Here is a 25,016-nt window from a genome sequence, read left to right as displayed (position 1 = left end):
ACATACATTTTTCGTCTAGCTAAGTTTTTGGGTATTGAACCGTTTTAATTTTATAATAGATTTTAAAATGTGTAGGTAGACTAACAAAAAAACGCATAACACTTGACGAGCCAGCCGACGCTCCACCGCTCAGCTCCACTGTAGCGGCGAAACTTGAGGCCATAAAAAATAAACCACTTTGGACTGAAGCCAGCCAACTCCCGGTCCTGATTCAATCCCATTGAAAAGACGTATTTAAAAGTAAAGTGAGAGCACTTGAATTCATTTTGTGAAACGAAAATGTTAAGCCCAATGATGTTAAATGTACGTTAAAATGGACTTTCGAAGAGCTTGGGGAATTAAATAAGGATAATCAGATAAGTCTCGTTGGATCAGCATTCAATGGCTCAACTTAGAGCTAATTCAAATCATGCTCAAGTATTTTTAAAATATACACACGACTTCCCTAAGTAATTTTTAGCATCAATCTAAAGTTGACGAATTTCTAGCATTTAGCTCTAATATATCTAGTACCATCTATATTTTTTTGGTACTCTACTTTGAGAGAACCATAATCTATCAATAAACTAATACTAAAGCAGACTCAGTGTCACAGCTGCATAACCGTTTATCTAAAGTTCATACGTAAAATATACTAACAAAAATAAATAAATTATCATTTATTACCTAGAGTTACAATATAAAACTTTGTGACAAAAATAGCAACCCTATCACACAAACGACGCTGGATCGAAGTTCGCGTGTACCCAAGCGAGACATCGCGCAATAAACAAGCTCTTGTATTCCTCATTTATGCCGTTCCGCATTGCGTTCGGATTACTGGGTGTTGTAGTCTTTGCGCTGAGGTCGGGGGTCGATGAACGTCTCGATGATCTACATGTCATGCCGACAACTAGACAAGTGTTAATGAAATTCTTTACTCGTTTTTTGAGACAAAGCTCGGTGAGGTATGGGTACTTAGTCCATATTGCGATGGATACACCACACACACACCTCTGACTACAGCATTTGAGATATAGTCGTAGGCTTATGTGTGTTGTTTTGAAACGTTAAAAATGTTATAACAAAAACCCAACAAACTAGACACCAACGTTATCAAAAATTGGTAATGATAAAGACCTTATAATAAGGGAAATACTAACGCTCGACTAAAGATTGATAAATTATTAGATCAGAGTTCCTTCCGACATTGATGTTCCACAAGATAGGAAGATTAAACCAAATTCTCTAGAAAACTTGCCAGCGGTTACTTACGGATTGAAAATGTCCAATTTGTAACGTTAGTGACAGTTATAATTGGAAAACACTGTTCTTTTATTTCTTTCGTACAATATTGTTTCAAGTCGATGAAAAAGAAAAAGAAACAATTCCACTTGACCGAGATTTGTCATCAACCGCTGTACGGTGCAATGCGGTTTTCCAATAACAGGGGATTTAGCGGAAGACACGGATTTGCAACAATTTTCTAGCTCATCCATTTGCTTTCAGTACAAGTAGGTATTTACCAATTCCGATAAAAGCGTCTATTGAAAAAAAATCTCATCTTATTTTCCTTTAGATTGTATCGTAATCCTAAGGTATATTATTTCTCACTTCGCGATTCAACAATAATATTTGAATGCTATAGACCTTGAACTCTGTATCCTTCAACTTTTGCAAGTTCCTCTTCATCGAAACGAAAGCAAGGCCAAAATTATAAAGAATTGCATAGTCTTATATTTCAATACCTGATATAACAAATGCCAATATATACTCAAAATAATTATTACGTAAATTGAAATTCTTATTTTAAAATCAAAATTAAGAGAACAGATAAAAGTCATATATAACGATTCAGTAAGCATTTTTAACCAACAACTAGATAGTTTAGTCGATAAAGTCTCTATCAAGGTTGTCAAGCATCTACTTTCCAACAACATGTTTATGCTAATTATAGCAAGCATAAAACATCGCTAGTGCGCTTGGTCACGGTTCATTACAAATAGCCTTATTGCTTCTTTTCTCACCCAGTGAAACATGAGTCCGAATTTGTCCATGTATTAACCGTGTTACTATGTTAATTAAGCATGGTATGTATTTTACGCACGGTGCAGAGATACAATCACGCCTTTCATTAATGTACTTGAGCTTGCATCTTGTTAGCATCTCCGATTACAAACGGTCAAGATCTCATACCGTACTTGAAAACTCATCAAAGAAATGAGGCACTAAATGCACTAAAGATATGAATAGACTACGAAACTGTGTTGTTTTTATGTTTAGTTAAGAGTTTAAAATAAATCGCACAACATCAGAAATGGAAAATAATATCAACATCTTTAGACCACAAACTACTGAAAATGCTAAGCCATAATGGAAACAGTAGTTATAAAATGAATTATGGATTAGGGAGCTGTTGAAATCTCCGTTATTTAATATGGATTTATCAAAGTCTAATTAGCATTTAAGGTCCAAACAAAGACGAGGGTTGTCAAATTGATGCACATAATTCATAGCAAGCTCTAAACGTTGCGCCATACAAAAAAATAAGACAATGCATTTAAGGGGAACGGCCTACTCAAAATTCGACTTCTCTGGTGCAAAGGCTATTAAACCGGAGATATTTTCTCACTATCCCACTTTTACTCTGGCTTTTAAAACTAAAAACATTTTCAATTCTCGTCGTTGTTTTAAACGGGCCCAAGTCTTAATGATACTGCTTGTTTCTACAGTAATTGCAATCTCAGTCGCGATTTCCGCTCAGGAAGGCTGCAGTATAACTGAAGTATAAAGTTGTTTCTTCCTATTTCTATATTCCTTGTTGTATAAATGAAACGTGTAATAAGTAATTACACGTTTTTATTAACTTTTATCGCCAAGATGGGATTTTTTTTATATGTAACACATGAAAGTTCTTGTTTTCATTTTATCATCTTGTAACATGGTATTAGCGTTTAATCGATTTTTATGTGAAATTTATGTCCAACGAATTTTAACAGTTGGTTAATAAAGCGACAAATGTTTACTAATTTAGTGGCCCCAAACTTTCTCGAACGATAATGCTGTGTGAAGGACGACCGTACCGAAGCTACCTACACGAACGCTTTTGTTTAGGAGTCCTTTTGTTTTTTTTTCTTTGTCACGTAATTTGGTGGTAGGGACGCTGCGAGTAGCCAGCCGAGTCAATAACCGTAGCAACCAATAACCTGTTGTGGATGGTAAATAAAAGCATGAAAAATATTGAGAGATAAAACGATAGTAAACTTACGAGAAAGAAATCAGTAGGCACCCACAATAGAGATAATACTTTTTTAACCTGTTCGAAATACTAGACCGACGAAAAAAAAACTGTGATCGCCAAGTACTAAAACGATAAACAATATAAGAATAGGTAAAAATATTCTTCTAACCGACGCTGTTGCGTAAGTAATCCTTAAAGATTCATATCCGTATCCTGACCCGAACAACAAAGGAGGGTTCATAAAAATCACAAGAACGACAAATTGTTTGGCAACAATGAGATACGTAAAATGTTTCGACATCAAACGCGCCCTGTCCCTAAGCGCATTATCTCGTTGGACCACTACAAAAGACTGAAGAACTTGAAACGAAACGGGTACACACCCGGCAATCCTGGGTAAAAACTGAGACACGCGCCAAGCAAGATTCCAGTTGTGCGAACAGGTAGAAAGACGATGTACCTGTAAGCAGCGCTTGTTATTATTATCATTCTCATACTGCCAATTGACTGCACCACTTTTCTGTTGAAAAAATCGACATTTTATATTCGACTTTAGGAATATTTTGAACATAAAAATAATTACATTTTGTATTTTTTTAAATAATAAGTATAATTTTCAATGACGGGTACAGGCGTCGTGGCAGACCCCGAAAGAGATGGCGTGATGACTTGGACGCATGCCGGAGGGACTGGCCGGAACACGCACAGGACCGCAAAAATATGGAAAGAGGAATGGGAGGCCTTTGCCCAGCAGTGGGATCTAGTAGGCTAGATTAGATTAGATAATTTTCAATAATTTTCTTTTCAATGTAAGTACCTTTTCTTTATTTTTATTTTTTATGTATATTTGTACGCCTGGATCATAACATTGTTAATTGAATTATTTTACCACCTTTTTGTATTTTATGTGTTCACGCAAATAAATTGATTTGATTTGATACAATTCAATAAAACATTTCCAATATCAAAAACTTGAAGTCTAACAGAACGGAGATTGAGCTGTTATCCGCACTTTTATTTGACGGAGCTTTGCTTAGCTTTATAAATTGCTTTCTTTGCACGCTGATTTTCTAATCTAACATTTTTTTATTTTTTTGCTTGGCGACCCATTCTCGTTTCCATTTATTCCGACCATATTTTAATTGTTTTCTTCATACGGAAATGCCCATTATAAAGGTATAATACTTATATGTACCTATACACCAAGTATTTATGTATTATAAATTTACCTTAACTTTTATCGAATAATAGTGAACATTCCAGGAAAATACGCCTACGTATACATTATGTTAATCTTGTCCATTAAAAACCATAGTATAGGTGAAAAGAAGTATATCCTAAGACTCTTCAGGCTAATACTCGTAGGATACTTGACAAACTATTCAAATGAGATACTATTTACAAAACGTCAAAACGAAATTTTTATATGGAATTTAATTTACATGGAAATATTGTCGTATGACGTCATCAGTAAAAACAGTTAAAAGTCTTACTTATTGTTACCTAATTCATAATTTAATTTCGAAAATAAGTGTTATAGAAAAATGAGATTGATTTTTGACCATATTAGACTGTCAACAACTACTTACTGAAAGGAATTGCATGCTTTATTATTGGTACGATCTGCATATCTCAAAGAAGACTGTTATAGGGTAACAAAAATATCGGAAATATTCTATAATAGTTTTATTCTGTAGTTTAAGCATTTTGGAGCTTTAACAACCTGTTGCCGTGACTTTATCGTGCCAATGCCTTTGTATTATTTTAGTTCGTCAATTAAAATTTGAGACACGTAACTTTTTGATCATTCTTTATTATTTTGCAATCACAATGAATTACTGCAACAAAAGTATTTTTTTTAGTAAAAGGTCATTAAATTATATCTAATAGGTCATTCTTAACATTTTTTGTAAGCTACTTATTATATAAAATAATTTTCTTGCAGAGCGGCTCTAGTTTTCAAGGTTGAGAAATGAATAGCTTTTTGCTGAGAAATTAAGCCATAGAGATGAGGTCACATCGTGGTCACAGACTGTTACTTTATTTTTTTTTGTTTCAATACCTCAAAAAAGAGTTGCCTCAGCCTTTATAAACTTTATTACATCTACGATGTTTTTCATAAAAATACACTGTAAAATCCTAAAACTAAACTACCTGTATTTTTAATAGTGGAAATAATAATCATATTAATTAATGAATGATCATAAACCTGGAATGAATGGAATGCATGATAATGATGAATGATAATTTTGTTACCTTTAACTTTTTTTTTACTTAGTTAATTTTGGTTGTTTAGTTCATAATTTTCTATGCTACTTAATAACACTGTTGTCACCTCTTACGTTGCTGTGCCCTTGCATGGCGTTACATATACCTACTACCATGTAACACCTTAACTGATTGTGACTTTGCAATGAATAAATGAATATGACAGACTTAGTTTTAAAACAACCAAATGGGTCGTTTAGATAACAAAGCTAGGCTTTGGAATGCGGCCGTGTCTCATTCCTAATTGTGCCAATTAAGGGATGTCTCATTTAATCTAAAAGCGAGACTGACTCTCAAAACGACAACGGGACATTAGCCCTTTTCAAATTTCATAACGGAGATCCATCTCAACCGTAATTGTTTTCAACATCAAATAAACATTTTCTGGTGAAAAGCTAACGAGAGCGACTCATTCCACTGTTTATTAGAATAAAACTTGTATTTACAATGCGAAGTTTTCTTTGAGTCTGGGTATAAAACGTTTAAACGTTTATATGAATTTACAACTAAGCCCATAGAACAATGTTTGTTCTTGGGCCATTGTTGTCATGTTTACGTAAGGACTTTTGATTTGATGCATGGAAAATACTAAGTTCATTTAATATAATATAACCATTCATTAAACTTCTCGATCTGTTGAGCTACTTTTATAGGCACCTATTTACATAAAAAGCTGTAATTCAGTACTAGTATTAAGCAATCGGCTTCTTGATTGCATTTAATCTTAAACCCAGATAAGACTAAATACTGCTTGAACTGCTTCTGAATACTTCCGATCCTTTGAATTTATCTTTGATTTACCTCTCCTGCTTCTATAGGAATAATAGACCGCTGATATTCTATTCGAACATTGCCCAATGTAGTAAGCTATTACCATATATATTAATTAAATCGTCATTTGAATTGTCTAACCGACCACCAACAGCTGCATTTGAAACCTCGTTAATGCAACGCACTTCCAAATGTCAACTTCCTTTAGAGTTGGACCCTAATTGTTGTCCCCTTTATTTATTCGGAGTAACACGATCCGTCATCCACACCAGTTCCATACCAACGGATGTGTTATTCGTTAGTGTCAATAAATGTTGCCCAAAGCAGCCACTTATTAACAGCTGAGTCACCGACCGCTTAATGTATGATCACGAGATCCCATTGTGAGGTGGGTATTGTGGTTAATACTGGAAGACAATACGAACTTCACGAAAGATACTTTTGGATTCAACGGTGAGCACTTTCCGCCACCAAGCACTAAACGGTATCCTCTGCTCCATAACTTGTCTCAGATATTATCTTTTAATACTTAGAAACCGAGTGATTTACTCTAGACTAGATTGATGAATATAAACATTAGCAAAAATAAATTATTAAATTGCACTATTTAGCGGATATTTACACATGTTTCCAAACAAAGCTGGACCAATAGATGAAGCTAACTGTAAACAATGATATTTAATGGAATGCCGATACTGCTACCGGAAACTTTTATAATAAACCAATTGCAATGGCTATTAGCAGCATGAAAATAAATGAAGCAAGTGCATAATAATGTGTCTTCATAAAGTACAGATAGATAATAACAAGTACGTGTGTGGGATAAATAAGTGAATGAGAAGAACTGAAATCACATGTAAAAATGTGGTTTAAGAGGTCTATGAAATTTGTGACAATTAACATGACTAACGTGTTAGGCATATGTGATTTCTTTATGTAATAATGAGGCCATTGTTGTAAGCTTCTAGCGGCAGATTATTTTAGTCCTAGAGACACAATATTCCTATATTTTCCAAATTCACGTATTTTACTTGGTTACCTACAAAATACGTTAACTGGAATGTAACATCTTATTCCCAGGAAATCCCTAATTGCAGGATCTTGTTGAAACATGTCGTAAACAACGCCCCTGTTTGATGACACATTAACGTGGCTCTTGTTTTACTTAAAAACATATAAATTTTTATGGCATCTACTGATGGTGCGTCTTTATTTAGTTTTTATTATCTAGTGGCTAATATAAGGAGTTTAGGCAGTTTATGATGCCATTATATCGAGTTCCTTCATTGTTTCCTTCGTACTGGGAAAACCGTTATTATTTTCTGTCGCACGAGAGAGTTATTCATTTTATGAAGAACATAATAGTATTTTATGCAACAGTTGTATAAGAAGGGTCAAAAAATGCGAGTGGCGTGAGTTGCGATGTGAGCCTTGGCGAACATCGCAATAAGAGACGCCACGAGCATTTTTTGACCTAGTTATACAACGTTGCATACAATACTTTTTCTACGACGACGTAATTTTAAACAAAACACAAAAAATTTCCAATTTATTTTCCAACGCGCGGGAAAATGGCGGCAAATGTATACTTTTTTTTTTATAGTATATCTATGGCACCAAACAAAGTAAAGGTGCCAGTTTCCAGGTCAAAAAAAAAAAAAAAACAACAACAATGCTTTTTTGGCGACATTATAGTACAGTTACACTTTGTAAACAATGCTTTTATAGGCCATAGAGCGTACACTTTTTCAAAGAGTTTAATTATGTATGTACTTATATTAGACTTTTTGGTTATTTAAATGCCAGATTAAAGTAGAGGAGTAGAAAAAATATGTTCTGAATTCGCTACTGTCACTTTCTTTTACTCCACAGTATGCAAATCAGTTTATCTTTCTTTCACTTTTCCCAATGAGAAAATGCCACTTTGATATCAAAACACGTTTTTATCCTGTGAGAATTTTGGACAGTTTTTAAAAGTCGATGATTATTCAAAAAGCTTTTTTTTACTTTGTAGAGGTAATTTTATGTGTGCTTCGTAAGACAATGAGTAGACAAAGTTGTTGTTAGTTTCAATAGCGACGGTAACAGTTAACTTTAATTTTATCGCAAAAGGGTGTGTGGAGCATTCAAGGCAATTGAAGGCATTAATTTTAATATGAGCCGTAGCAAGTGGAGTCGATTAATATTTATGAAACTGACAGCCCTATGTGGCTCATAATAACTTTCTGACTCATTACAATTGACTTTCTTATTCTAATTTATAAGTAAGTAGGTAGGTAGTTATTATTCTATGAATTAATTGTGTCATATACATATAAAAAACCTATATACCTTTTATTTTTAGAAAATCTACCACTTAAGTGATGGTTCCATAGTTTACTGTAAAACTTGCATTCTAAAGGTTGCAAAGGTTTTGTTTAAGTACCAGAGTAAAAAATTCTTCTCGATTTATTCAGATTCAGATTTTAAGGATCGTATTTCAGTGTTGGTCGTGATTCTCACTGTAGAAAGTCTGTATATTTGTTAGTTCTTGAAAACTTAATATTTTCTCCCCTACTCTTAAAATATTTGAGAACGTTGCAGATTCTGCGATACTGAAGTCGAAGCCTTGGCTATATGCCAGTGATATCCACTCGACCCCGACTCACCCGATGCTTAATGCTGGGTTAACGACCCATCATGCCAGCTTCCAGAACTTGGATGACAAACACATTTTGGAGGAGTTTAAGTGCTTTGAGCAATTCATGTTTCAAACCGTACCGAGTCAAGACGCTTACAAGTTGCTCGTACCTGTTCTTGAAACGCCTCTTCTAAACCAAAACCTAGGGCTTAACGACCATGGTGCTAGATGCAGCTTCATTCTTACATTGACTCGACATCATTTAACTTAGTTTTATGTACATAAGGATATTATCCAATATTCCACAAATAAAATATCCTTGTTAATTTTCAAAATTATGAACAACACTTCAACAATTTTAATTCAACGTGTTCATACCGTCAGGGATTGTTTGGTATTATACATATTCCTCTTAAGGTAACATGTAGGTCCCTGTAGGTTCATAATAACAAATAATTGGGTAGCCAATACTCTATTGGTATTTGCTAGAGAGATGCTTGAAACGAATTACGAGCCTTTTATCAGGGCACTTATGAACAGAAATAGCATCGTTTAAGATTAAAAGGTTCATTATGATATGACTCGCGTGTTACGATAGTTTATTGGCGTTATTAAATACTTAAAATAATTTCACGCTTTGCGTAAATTTGATTGCATGTATTTTTCTTATTGTTGTATTTATTTCCCTAGGCAGTAACATATCTAGGTTAGGTAGGTACCTTATTAGATTGTGGTTTTAAATTATGCTTTTCCTTATCAACTTTTACACCATCATAGTATGCAAAAACAAGTATGTAAATAAAAAAATATTGACAGATTATTGTTATTTCAAGACGTCATGTTATTTGTATTAAAGAAATTATTACCTACTACATATTTTATTAGCAGGTAAACATTTATTTTTACTGAACCTCCATCCTCCGAATATAATATCAAAATCAAATCAAATTAGATCGTACGTATGTATTTTAAAATTAGGTTACCTATACAAAACGGCGATGAAACTGACTTGGCCCAGGATATGCCGAAGGGTAAAGGTACAATGTACATATCACGATTCCCTGCCAAGGCCTTAGCTAAATTGAAAATAATCTGTGCTACAGTCTGCCCCACATCCGTGCCGATAATATTATATTTCTATCACAGTTATTGTGACACACTTTTCCATCGTTTATTTTCATATCTCAATTTTCCATGTGACAGTTACACCATCAATCTCAATTCGTGTATCGAACACTGTTTATTGCAACTTAGATTCATTATTTTAATAAGTTCTACTATTGTTCTTGTTCAATTTGTTGAACTTTCAACTACGGCAGGTTTTAGTGATATTTTCACTGAAGTCTGAACATGTAATTTGGGAAAACGAAATTGAAACAGGTAATTTGAACACGTATATTTTTGAACGAGACGTATATTCACATAAAAACGAATAAATAAAATAACGGACAATTGCCGCAAAGATGCAGATAGCATTTGCGAGAAATCATTAGCGAGGTACAATTATACCTCGGACACAATGCTGGGAACCGCTCGAGAACGAAATTCGCTCTGTGGGAAAAACTATGTAAATCATTGCATTTCTCCTTTACAAGTGTTTTTGCCAAGAGGCAATTTATTAGCTTTTGCAAACCGTGAAATTGTCTAACAACAAGTTAGCAAAAGTGATTGAAGTTCGATTTACTTTAGGTATAATAACTTGACGCGCAGAGCTAAATACTTTTGATGTAAGTTCTAAAGATAAATTTCTTTTTTATCTGGTCACTATATGTATGTTTTTTAAACAGAAATCGAGCTAGACGTACACAAAATCTTGCATAAAAACTTAATTTAATTACTGAAAAAAAAAACTGCAGATTTATCTTGAAAAGCTTAGTGTTGTAGGTTGAATGTTCATTTCACTTTTTTTGTCTGTAAAATCTATAAATAATCAAAAAAGGTCGTCATTCATCACTTATATTTTGATATGGAACTGATATGCTTTGAATGTCACACTGGCAAACTGTTCTATTAGCGAAAAATCTAGACTTTTATTGCCTAGAATCAAGATGCAAGGATAAAATCATTGAGAAACCAATTCAAATACTTTGCTAGATTGAAAATGATTTGATTGAATACGTATCTAGAATTTGGCACGCAGACCTAGATTGGTTTATAAAATTGGTTGAACAAAAAAGTGTCGCGTATTAGTTTTTATTGCCATTATAATTTACTATTACCAAAAAACAATAAGCAAATTTATCAATGAGCTTAATAAAACATTTTACTGGAAAACGTATTTATAACTTGATTTAGGTAACTTGCCTTAAGTATCAAAACAATAGCGATGATTTTCTAAAAAAATACCAGAACAAAGTCTGAACTTAAATTTGATCACGGAGACCATTGAGAGATTTTTTATTGTTTTTTACCTAATAGGTACAACCGATAAACATTCATTAGAAGGCAACAAAATATGCCTCCGTATAATTTACATTTCCAGCGAAAAAAATCACGGCATGCAATCTGTATATTCAATTTACATAGATATATTCGATTCTGAATCTATCAGTAAAGTTGCAACCTAATATTTTGAGCGAGTTTCGCTTCCGGGCGGCATCGTGAATCTATCAGAATCCGACTATCTGTAAAGTCGCAATTTTGTAGAGTAAAATGCAAAAAATAGAAAACCAAATTTAAAAACCACTTTAAATTGTACTCGGAATCACAGAATTCTAATAAAATGTTAAGATCACGAAAAAATGTCTATTATGACCGATTACAAAACACAAATTAGAAATACCGTTACAAAAGTCTGTGGCTCGAACGATTTTGTGACTGATTGAACTTATTCATCTTCAGTTAAAGAAGTATTCGTGTCCAACAGGTAATCAATAATTCGTCCCATATCAATGACATTATAAATGACGTACTTGCAATTACTGGCATAATATGACCTAGACTGTTTGTGTTACCACTGAAATGAGTGCTATGAGGTTCCGCTTCATGGCACTTTGACCGTTGCAATTCCCTAGATAAGGTTAAAGAAACAAATCAGTTATCGCTATGTAAAGAAGGATACACTTAATGTCTACACGAACAATTAATTATTAATTTCAAGAAAAAGAGTGTTCTAAAGCAACTGAAATCGTAAATTCAAATAATTTGACGTTTGTGAAGACCCAGAGAACTAAGTACGTCGATTCTTGACGTTCAAGTAGTCAATACCTGTACAAGTAATACACTTCACATAATAAATACATCAATTACTCGAAACATTATTAAATTCCGTCGTCATACGGCGCTAAAATGAACCTAAATGGCAGTGTATTTGGGTAAATATAAGCATGTGTGAGCTAACCTCGTCAAGGTGGTCGGCCGACACAGTCTGTTTGCTGCCCAGCGGACCCGGGACCGTTGTCTTTCACTTCATTGTGTGGAAACTTGGCCAACCAGCTCGTAATAAAACTAAAGGGTCAGCCAGACTACGCTTTCTAGCTCTAAAACAACAACCCTGACAAAGGGTCCGTATTTTATCGGTCTCCGATTAAATTTACAACTGGCTGTCTCGTTTGCGAAATAGTGAGGTCTAAGAAAAGATCGTTCTTGATTTTTCGATGTTTTTATTATCAAACTAAAAGAATGTAACGGTTATGAATATATTGAAAAATGATACCAAAGAGTAAACTGGTATCTGTAGATACTTTAAATATGAAGTCAAATCTAAAAGACGGTGATGATGCGCATTCAGAAGATCAAAATGCAAATGGTCATTCTGTAATTGCATTAATTGATTTATTCCACTTACTTTTATCTTCACTTCGGTCATTACAGCACATGGTGACATCTTTATGCGTCTACCATTAAATTGTCTTGAATTGTTTCAATTCAAGTGTACTCAATAATGGTTGAAAGAATAAGCGGGTGTGAGAATTCTTACAAACACAATAGACATCATAATTATTCATAATAGAAACTGATACCTCTTGGTTGGTATTACTACAATGACAAGATTCTAAACTACTAGCGTTTTCATTGTCGCAAGTGTTAGTGCTATAGGAAACATTAGCATTTAAGTAGAAAATATTCTATGCTATGAAAATAGTGCTAAGTTATTTAAAATGATACTGGTCTAATCCTTTGTCCTTTTCATATATATATAAATCCAGATTCGCTAAAGTTCCATTTTTGACTCTAATATCCGACCTAAACAAAAAGGCTTAGAACATGACACAAATTCCGTGCCAGAAAAATAAATCATAAAGTTCAAATTTCATATCTAAATAAAAAAGTTGTGCTAGTACGATGCTTACTAAAAGAAAGTAGATTACAACATGAAATTCGTCAGCTGCCGTCACACACGACCGACCTCACAAAGGGATATTGCTGTACCATGACCAGCGATGAAAAACAGTCTACGTCACATTTTTGAAGCCCATGAGACCACACTCATCATGAAAGTCATCTACTTTTTAAAGGCTTAAATAAAACGTTTCAATTTGTTCGTTCAATTCTACTTTATGAAGTTGTTATTGTTACAGCAAGCATCAACTTTTTAGATTCGATAGATTTTCTACGGAGTTTTTTGTCGAACTTTTTCTTGTTATTCTTGTATATTTGTGTTTTACGAAATAATCCTTCGCTTTACATACTATAAAAACAATGAGAGCAACAATATTTTGACTTCATACAAAGCTGGTGTGCAAGAGTAATTTTATGAGAGCCTTCCATAATACTTAAGTTATTTTATTTTTAAACAAAAGTAAGTAATTTAAAACGTTGCCCTGACCACCATGTAAGTTTACTCCAGTTCAGGCGGGTGTAACAAATTTGAAATTTTTAAGGGAAAGGCAGAACTAATCTTCGGATTTCGTAACAAAGTAATTCGATGCCGTTTGCGGTTACTGAATTTTTAATGGTCGTGTACCTATTCCGAGGTTTTACGATGAAATTCAATGACTTAAAGCATTGATCTAGTTCAGAGGCCTGTTACTTAATTGAGATTGGCCATTTGATTTTTCCTTTTTTTATATTATTTTTGTCTAGATTAACAGTTAAGAAATGAGTAGGTACCCAAATGAAGTCTTGATATTTGAAAATAATTATTAAGTAGGTAATAAAAACTTAATATGTTTAGTATTATTTTATTTACCAAGCAAATAAAAAAAGGGTTTATCTTCAACCCACATGGTGGATTCCACAGAACCGGACAGATTCACAGACCATAAGCGATAGTGGATACACCGGTTATCAGCCAACGACGACAGTCATGATATGAAAGCGTTAGCTTCATGTACCGGATATCCTACATCCTGGAAAACTTGCGGTTTCCATAGAAATTGACGCAGTGGCTTATATCACCGCTATTTACAGTCCAAGGACACGCTAACGGCATGAAAATCGATTCTCAAATCAGCAGTAACCTAACTCAAATATGCAAAAGTTTTCAAAAAGTGCTTGAAAATAACAATTCAATTTAATTAGAACATCTTGATACTGTACGTATGTGTTAGAACGTAACGAAATCTTGCACAATTTTCCTAAACAAAAGGCTGCACAACATAAATCTACTCAATCTGTAAATAATACATATATAATTATCACATTTATTCATCCGTCATTTTTTGCACTGATACTGCAAACGTATTTTGATACTAAATATATTTGTTTGGGAACTACCTGTCCGTGTGAGATAAGATAAAATATTACACCTCCTATCAGTTGATGACACAGCCCAGTTACGTGTCCAGTGCGACGAGTTTTATTTAGGTACTTATATCTTAGTGTAGTTTTGAACTCGTGAGCTCATAAGTACCTAATCATCAACACTTACGACCCAAAATTTTATCATTCCTTGAAAATGCCAGTAAAAGTAAAAGAGTTTACGGTACTCGCACATTACGACGGTGATATACTAAGAAATCTTAATACTCATCTAAAGTGGTGGTCACAGTCTCAAATGTCACGTAATGGTCGTGAATCGTGCCGACATGAAGCATGGATTCAGGTGTGATTCATCAGCCGCTGTGACCCAGATCACACGCTGCTGTTAGGATAAAAATGACGTTATTCACTCAGCTACACTTTCAACACTATGGACAATACCACATTCAAATTGTATAACAGAAATCCAAATCCGCAGCCGTGAACAGATCAAGAGATATAAATTGAGAACGGTAACCATGTTAATATCAATAACATTAAATGCTCTTGATTTGGTATTCAAATCCTATGATTTAAAAGCCAGATAAATTGTGCTCAGTGGAGCCGCTGCTCCGTATTAATAGTGTATAAATGTTCTCTCTGTTGCACAATCGCAAGTGCATTAGATCCCGGCTAGCTATTTACGTTCAGGAAGCTCTAGTGCCGAATATAATACTAAGAGTAAAATTTATTGAACATAACCACTCAAATGTATGAAGGAAGTTGAAACAGGCTTCAATACGGCACGGGCAAACAGATTTACGAGATTGACTTGGGATCATAATGCGCGAGTGTATAGTGGGGACGTAAGCGATATTACAAATTGAGAGAATTCCTAAAATTTATTGTTACTGCAGGGTTTATGTGGTTAGTGGCTTTCGGTCGGTTGTCGTCAACTGGAATGTCAAGGAGCTAATATGTTTGTTTCTTGGAACATAGTTGGTCGTAATCATAAATGATCATGACCGTTGAAAGGGCCGTCAACATCCCATTACCCCAGCTTCGCGACGTTAACAGGCTTAAATGACTCAGGGTAATGACACGGCAGATGCTCCGAATCTGTGTAAATTCACGAGATAAAGATAATAGGTAATGTTTTAATTAAACTTAGACATTATAACAATATACGCTCGTGATTGTCACAGGCTTAACGTTGCTAATCCCTGAATTACATCCTCCCTGAGCTGTGGAATTTGAATTGAAACACGTTTCAAAATAGACATCTACATATCAAGTTCCATCTTTGAGAGAGGTGGAGTTGCCTATTTATATTTCAAATATAATTTACTAACTACATTTATCAAGAGAAACCACGATAGGTTCTCACGCGCTGGCTGTAACTAGACATGGCAGGCCATTAAGCGGAAAATCTCTTGAACGATACTTTAGCAGATGGCGAATTTCTTGCAATCGTCGATAGATAAGTACTTATCTTACTTAGTGCCTGACTGCTTTAAAATTCCGTAGTTTTATATGCAGTTCTAAAGAATCGAGTAGTCTGCAAAGGGTGAAGTACGTAAAATGTTGAATGAAATCTCTTAGTGTTTTATAGGATGTTATATGTATAACAAACAACCTATTCTAATATCTTGGACAATATGTTTTCACTCGTATAAGTAGCATAATAAAGTACAAAATGTACCTAAGTATGTAGCATAATATGATTAAGATTCATATAAAATAAATGCAATATACTTACTTAAATCATTCGATATAGTATTGTATCTACAGATCATAGATTTTTCATCTATATTACATAGCACTTTTTTCCCGGGTTATAAGTAAAATAACGTCTTCCAGCTAAACGTCGTTGGCAATTGGATTCTAATAATTTAATAACATTGAGCAAAATCATTTCCAATAAGTTTGAAATATAACGAATACGCGTAGGAAGAAGTTAAGTGAGAAATGGAAATCAAACCTTTTCCACATCCTCATTGACATCGGCGATAGAACGTACGACTCGCGCGCAAATCAAATTCTTGGCATGACATAAAATCCACTTACATTGAAACAAAAGATTCTGATTTCCGAATGATTGATTCGCTGGCTTTCAAGTGAGAAAGTAACGCACGAATGCACCAAGAACAAATGTGGCAGAATCTCAATCGTTCCAGGAAAGCGGGTTTCCGTACCACCTGCTCGGAACAAACAGTGTTCAGCATAACGGGCGCCAACGGTTTTTGCACAACTAGGCCTTAGTCTGTCATCATAATCGTCACGTTCGAGACAATCTGCTTAAGTTTCTAATTGTTAAACCGCAAAACTAGGTGAACGCTCTTACTGAATAGCCGCTCGACTTTCGCAGGCCGATTGTAAATAAAAGACCATTGTTGAATAGAACCTATAGAATTCAAGAAATATTTTAATTGAAGCACATAACTCTGTTAGTTTTTGCTGTGTATAACTCGGTCAAATTTTAGGATATGGTTCGTGCTACCATTTTTTTTATAATTACTAGTTTAATTTTTGAGAACAATTCAAGATTTTATTTATTTATTACCTAGAAAATATTTAAATATATTATGTGGCATCCTAAATGCTGAATTAGGTTCCTCTAATAAAAACAAGCTGCAGTTGAGAATTTATGATGGATTCAGATATTATTAGTTAAGAGTTCGTATATCTTACTGGAACATGTATAAATATACCTAAACAATACCATAAGTAGAAATAACTAAATTCGTGAATAAAAAAAATAAGATATTTGAAATAAGGACAATAAAAAGTTAGTATGGTACTATTTAATTATAAAGGAGAATACATGAAAGGAACGCTTTATTGTTTTAAAGTAGGTACAATTACTGTTGAAAATTACACTACCTACAATTTATATAATTACTAACTAAAGTGTAGGTAGGTACTCGACGAACACAATAGAAAAATAATACACTTAATCTAAGTAGGTAGATTCACTATAAATAACAGAATATGAATGAAATCACTTGCTGGTTACACAAATCTATTCCAAAACATAACCTATAAGGTAGATGAGGTAGATGATTCATTCGTCGTTATCTCACGTGTGTTACCAACGTTACGACTCAAACCTGTTTTCAAGTAACAAAAACTGCGAGTCAACAACAATAAAAGTATTAGTGCTAAAAGTAACAGATTTAAACTGATCGTGTCTGGAAATAAAGAGATAGATTTCCAATAGGAATATAGGATAAGAAAGTTTTAAAACAACATACCTGTTATAGTTGCCAGCAACACCGCTAAAGCCGCCACACCTGTACGGCCCTTCATCTTGTCTCTTTTCCACACACTACCGGTTGGTATGCGTCCTCGTGAAACAAGTAAAACAACAGAAAATTCAAACTCTGCTACTCCAACGGAATGTGTCTTTTGTTTTCAAACAATAAACAATATCACTCTTGTTTTAGTTAGACCTTCACGTGCTCTATCGTTCAATCAAGATAAAACAAAATCACAAATTTCACAATAAATGTCTTTAAAGATGCCGGAAAGTTTATTTTAATGTTCCTTTCACTCGAAAATTAAGGATCATGGTTGGTTATTGCTAAGAAATAAGTTTCAGAGCAGGATCTTTAGTGGATAAAGTTTTTCGGAGAGTAGATTCGAGCGCGACGAGCGAGCGACGCACGTCCGACCTAGGGGAGCGCGAGGCGAGACTGTCGCGCTCACAGCGACACCCGTGGCGGCGGCGAGGTGCGGAACTACAGAGCGTCGGCGGCAAAAGAACGTTGCAAATGCACGCGAGCCTGCCAGGATCAACACTACTTGTTCGCAGTTTATAACCTACATAGGATCGGGATTCTTATATTGCGGGGACTTATTATACTCACGTAAAATGAAGTCACTGATATGTCTAAGAATCTCCTTCATTTTCTATGATTTATTACATACAACATTACTACTTACCTATTCCTAGTCTTCAAAAGAACTCTAAATCTGTAAAACATTTCTAGATACCATTCAAAAACCTTTTCAAAATATCATTAATAATATCGTTTTGTTCGTAGTTACTTTATACACAGATAAAAACCAATCATCATTTAAAATCAGCAACTCACCAAAAGCATCAGTTACAAAAACGTTCATCTCTATCTACCATTTCTCTTTGTCTATAAGTAGCAGACAAATAATTTAGATTAGCTAACAGTAAAAGCTAATCATCGCATTTGGGCGGAACGTTCAATACTGAAGTTAATGATTGCTCTATCTTACTGTCATCGCAGTGACCCGAGTGAAATCGGAGAAAGTAATTTTAATACTAAATTGAACGCATTAAAGTTATTGGAAATTTCATAATTAGTGCGTGGAGGTATTATCATGGCAAATTTAAATTACGTCTGATTGTGACACTGTAATTTGGTAAGCATTGAACAAAATGAAGTAATTTAATAGTTGAATGTAATGAGGCACTTTTTTCTAAGAGCCTTAAGTGTTAATTTTCTAACGGACGGCGGTACTATACGAGGAAATATTAGTTGATTACGATAATTTACTGCAATGAAATGATTATCACCAATCGAAAGTAATTTACTGGAAGATACTTGCTATGGAATATGTTAGGCAATTACAATACATAATATTAATCTCTTCTTTCTACAGATTGAAAGAAGCTTGCGGAGACCGCCGATCGACGGGCTGAGAAGCACCATATCATCCGCGTAGCTCAGGTTGTTAACACACACGTTACCAACATGGCAACCGATTCTGGTGCTTCTCAGCTCCCCGATCAGCTCGTTTACGTAAAGGTTGGATAGATCCGGTGACGTCAACCCACCTTGATGTACGCCACAACCTAATCTAAAATCAGACTAGATATTATTAGACTAAATAGTTGCATTGGCTCTATACAGTACGATGTTTTTAAACAAAAGTGCTAATGTTTTTAACTTACACTCCCTAATTTTAGTTAGTTTAATGTAAACATTGTTTTGGATTATTATTTACGGGCAATGGAAATATTAATTTCAGTTCAGACTGTACTACAAAGGCCCATCATACAATAAATAAACTAACAAGTAGGTAGTAATAAACAAGGAAAATTCGGGAACGTGTCATTGATAAATTCCTAGTTCAAGAATATGTATTGAAAATCTTGCCTTTTCAGCTAAATAAGACGGAGATCTTAGATTATACATAAAAGTTACGTTAAAAAGGTCACATCGAAGAAATACATCTGAAAAGCAATATTACAATTTGACATTTGCGCAAAAGTAAATACGCAATACCAACAAATGTCAAAAACAATATTGCTTTCTTAGATGAATTGCTTCGATATTCAAAAAAATTCAAGTTCTAAATTATTTATTAGTTAGAAACTATTTACAGTAATAAAGGTGATTAGAGTCTCCATTTAAGCGTAGTACCTGTGTCAGGAGACTCCGCTCTTCCATAAAAGCAAGCGATCTGGCCTTTTAACCGCCCAAATATAAATGATACTTCCAATTTCTTTAATTTTGATTTTCAATACCTATCTACTTACAGTGCAGTGTAAAATTTATACGGAACCGAGGCGGCGGCGACGTAGCCTTTCAACTAAGTAACAGACATAAGCCCAACGAATAACAGCCGCCATAAAAACCATCCATGTGTCACAACTATAAATGAATTTGAAATGTAGCGAACGATTCTCCGGCTATAGATTACCTAATTGAGGGGAGACGCCCCCCTCCTCTTGTTTTGACTGGACAAATAGAATTAAAGTTCTCCCCATATTCGGATAACCGGCGGGCTTTTAAGCAAATTTAATTAAATGAAGCTATTGAACATTCGGCACAGGTACAATAGCTACTTAATTTATTTTTACTTCTAAATAGGGTACCAGAAACCATTTTGAATAGAGATAAAAATTCTTGATTTAGGTATTTATATTTTTTATATTATTCCGCTTTTCCTGTGCTTTAAATACCGATGATAAGAATACATAAATTGCTAAATGTTTTACCAAAACAGATTTCACTTCACTGCCCATCGACCCTTCTTCTCTTTCTAAGATTTGCAAACCGTATTAACCGTAACCGTCGTTGTATTGAACATAACAGGTACCTAAAGCACATAATAACGGGTTCTTACCGTGTTTAAATGGGGATCAGTCATCCCGTGATCAAGGCACTTACAACAGTGTCGAAATATCGGGAGTCTCATATCCCCATTTAAACGCGGTAAGAACCCGTTATTATGTGTTTTAATTATGATAATAACCGCGTAAACTTAAAACAATGTATAACAGGTACCTCTTTAAAGTTTTCCATACATTTCCTTATCAAACTGTACGTAGAAACTTTAGCTAAATATTTCAAAAAGCAAAACCCGTAACGGAATACATTTTGCTTAAAACTTTTAAAACTAAACGCTTCTAAGAACAACATGATGATTTACCCTTGCAACATAGTTCACCCACATAAATTCGCGTTAATGTTTGCATTACACCTAGAGAACTGCGTTCGTATATTATTTTCATTGCTGTTTAGACGCTGGGGTGTGCTCGCCTGCGGTTTTCTATGAGGCCATTGCACGATGTAAAAGGATAACCTTTTGCAGTGTACCAGCCGCATTAGTTGAATGAAAATGCCCCGGGTTCAAATAAATAGTAATTTCTAAACAGGCGATGACATGTAGAAAGACAAAATAGGATTTGAAAAATGATGAACAAAGTAAATATCTATATTTGAGCTTCGGACAGCCAAGCAAAATGAAATTATTTCCATGAAATACAGCAACTCTATGTATATGTATAAACGTACATTGTTAAATCTGAAAAAGAGCAAGCAATATTCTGAACCATCATTCAAGACTGCAAGTGACAAAAAGCAATTTCCGTGCACGAAAAGTCGATGAAAATTCATGTTTCTATAACGTTAACGATTTTACTTTTATGTTGGTTTGAAAATTTTTGTTTATTCATATTTGAGATTTAACCACGAGCAGAAAATTGTTTTCCATCTGACTAACTAGCAAATTGAAAAATCATCTATGCTATCGATAGATCATTTCGATCAAGAACATCGTCACACAGCAATCCTATCGATAGTATTGATTCTGATTACAGTGACTAACTATCGATCGATAGATCGATATTCTATTCTTTCCTTTAGACAACACTAATGGAAAGTTGAGAATGTAACATCAAATATCGGCGATTCATTCATTGTTTCTCCTTCGAAATATACAAACTAATCTAAGAAAATCTGTACATACTCCAAAAGATCAAAATATTCCAGAAAAGTCTCTGGTGGATAGTAAACGGTTCAAATCGCCCCCTAGCTACCGTTCTGGCTGTATCCATGTTATTTAAGTGGTCAAGCCCACATTACCAGCGTAATTCCAGCTTCTGTTCAAGCACACAAGGATTTTTGTGTTTTCAAAAGCGTAAAGTTGTGGTTCACTCACATTCTATCCGCAAAGGTATTCCTGTTGCATATAAAATCTGTTCGAGCTGGAAATATTTTCTCTTTCTAGCACGATGATGCTATGTCAATGTTTCTGAGCAATCTGAGCGCAAGAATAAGCAAACTGAAATGAGCAAGCAAGCTGAAATTCACAACTAATTCTATTAGAACACTTAGAACCAATTCTCAGAAAGACAAATGAACAATAAAAACAGATGTCAATTATAAGATGATGAGAAAAAGAATATGTAGGTACCTATTCTATAAGTAGAAATGTTATATAAAACGCTTCACAGAAACGGAACACACAGAAACATAGGTCTTATCATAGGAGGTTTGATGGATGTATTTTTGTAGATTTTTTATTGACTTACCTCTAACTACCCCGATGGAATGTAGTCATAGTAGTTGTATTATGTTAGGTACCAAAAAAGCATCTTTCCAACCAATTCCCTTAGAAAAAACCCTTAGAAATGAGAAAGCGTTAATAATTTCCATCGAAGCTTACAGAGCATTGAATGTTCAGAAAATAATACCGTATCATTATCCAGATTTGTCATTTTCGACTAAGAAAGCGGATTAATTTTATCCTGTAAGTTCGCATGCCACCTCGGTCGCCATGGTATCCACGAGGGATGAATTTTTCAACCCTCCCCGATGTCCCGTCGCGTTACTTACGGTCCAGTGCCTCAATTCCATCGATATCGGAAAATATGAAATATTATGACGATATTCGACACGTAAATAGAGTAACGTGCTCCGGCGATACACGTGATTTGATGTGATGAGCGGTTCACGATACGTGTTAAGATTTGGTTTTGGAGCATGCTTTCAAAGGTGATAATTTGTAATCTCTTTTTCAACAAGTCGTGTTAATATTCGTCTACCTTCAAGAAAACACAAATACGCAAAAGATCTTAGAACATAATATTACGCTGCTAAATAGCAACATACTCCATAATTATCTTTTCTTTATAACTCAATTCAGGTTTGGTGTACGTGCGGTCAGATAATACGACAACTACAATCCTCGGCCATGCCTTAATCTTTAGATGTCCATTTTCCACACCCCCTAACATCATCCGTTATCATTTGACTCAAAGACGAATCTACACGTAAGGGACGTTAGAGCGAAATCAAGACTTCCAAATGCACAAGAAGTATTTACTACTGAAAATCAGTCATGCGTCAATAATAATAAAAATAATAATAATAATAAAAATATTTATTTCTTTAACAGAGATGGTACATAATAGTATTTGCAGTAGTGACCTCCTAGTAAGTGTGAAACACCTGTACCTACATCGTATTATAAGTAAACAATGAAGAAAATATAATAAACAAACGTGTGTGTTCGTGTGCGTGTGTGTATGTGTGATACTAATTAGGTCCTCTATACTAATACTAATTAGGGATAAGTGTTATTTCAAGTACTCGAAAAGCTTTTCTATTTCCTTATAATCTAATAATAATAATAGACAACGACTCCAGTAAAGGATGAACATAACATAACATAAACTCACGACTATATCCCAATTGGGGTAGTCAGAGGTACATCCATCGCAAGATGAACTAAGTACCCACAGCTTACTGAGTTTTCTGTAAGACCAACCTGATAGGTGGTGACTGGTGAACCATATCGCCGTCTACGATGGTCGAGCCAACTGTCTTAGTGAAAACTGTACATTGGTGCAAGTCTAGTAACGGGGTTCGAACCGTGCTCCCCACTTGAGTCGCAAGCCGGTGAACCATTGGACCACAATTACTTCTCCTAAAGGACTAACACTCCCGATAATAATCCAAAATGACGTTCATCTAAACGAAAACTAAATTAAAATCATAGTCTGCTTACAAGGATGTCATTTTGCGATTGTTTTTTTACCAAATATTTACACTTCTGTTCCAGCGAAGGACACATCCTAGGCAATGTCTCATATCCTCAAAATGGCAAGCCAAATAATGTAAATGGTGTTAAAAAGGGTGTTAGTGACATCGTAACGAATACTAAGGGGGATGATTCAGACCATGATTCTGAGTTAATATCAAGTGGAATTTTTCTGTCAGAAAATTCATGAAAATTTTAGTATTTTTACCGACTTCAAAAAAGGAGGAGGTTCTCAATTCGACCGTATATTATTTTTTACAAATTATTTTCGGTTCCATACTTTTGCGACGGAAAATTCCACTTGATATCAACTCAGAATCATGGCCCGAATCATCCCTCAAAGTTTTCGTTACAATGTCACTAACACCCTGTATATTGCCTTCGATATATGAAACAAGTACCTATAATAAGAAACGTCATAACATTTATTTTATTTCGTTCGGCCGTCAAATAGTTGAAGCAAACTAACTTTACTACAAGCTTGATTTAGCGTAAAAATAGAATGGTCCTACTTAATCACGACGAACCAATCTGGCCTAATACGTTCCGTTATTAGAATATACGACTTCCAAACTTAATTGAGCACAGGAATCCGGTACTGAGCCTACCGCAGAGCAAAGCGCTTCCCCATGTCTTATACAGTGACCATCATTTTATGGCAAGGATGGCCATACTTTTTTATAAATACTGTATCTATGTACGGATAAACATTTTTTTTTGACGTGACTTATTGTAGATTTGCCGCAGATCGCATTAACTACTTGGCCGGACAAATGGGGAGCGCTGAAGGCTCTCACCCGGGACGGATGAACAAAATAGTAATAGAGTGTGTAAAATTCGATTTAAATCAGATGTTGTAGAGCTAATGCGTAAAAAGTACCTAGTTAGCAAGATTTCTATACATTTCATTAGGTACTTAAAATATGTATTTTAAAGGCCCTGCATTACGCCCGGACTCGGACCCGGTACCGTACTTGCACCAGTGAGTTATTAACTTATCTTAAGCGCAGTTTTCACTAACGCAGTTGGCTCGACCATAATTAATAGACGGCGATACGGCTCCCTATTACGTTGATCTTAGTTCATCTTGTGATGAATTTACCTCTGACTACCCAAATTGGGATATAGGCGTGAGCTTATGCTAGTTTGGTTAGAACATTACAGGCTGATCACCAGATTGTCCGAAAGTAAGATGATCCGCGCTTC

At 34.7% G+C, this 25,016-nt stretch overlaps 1 protein-coding gene across 1 annotated transcript in view; it reads right to left on the bottom strand.

The window, feature by feature from the left end:
* The window catches only part of LOC126373087 (fasciclin-2), a 137,927-nt gene extending 119,713 nt beyond the window's left edge, over positions 1–18,214 (bottom strand). The window contains exon 1 of the mRNA XM_050019078.1: positions 17,756–18,214. Within this exon, the coding sequence (XP_049875035.1) occupies positions 17,756–17,810 (55 nt within the window). The 5' untranslated portion in view covers positions 17,811–18,214. The remainder of the gene's footprint in view (positions 1–17,755) is intronic.
* Between the last annotated feature and the right edge of the window lie 6,802 nt (positions 18,215–25,016).

Source organism: Pectinophora gossypiella, chromosome 15 (genome assembly GCF_024362695.1).
Source record: "Pectinophora gossypiella chromosome 15, ilPecGoss1.1, whole genome shotgun sequence".
Taxonomy (NCBI): domain Eukaryota; kingdom Metazoa; phylum Arthropoda; class Insecta; order Lepidoptera; family Gelechiidae; genus Pectinophora; species Pectinophora gossypiella.
This window is presented reverse-complemented; position numbering and strand designations above follow the sequence as displayed.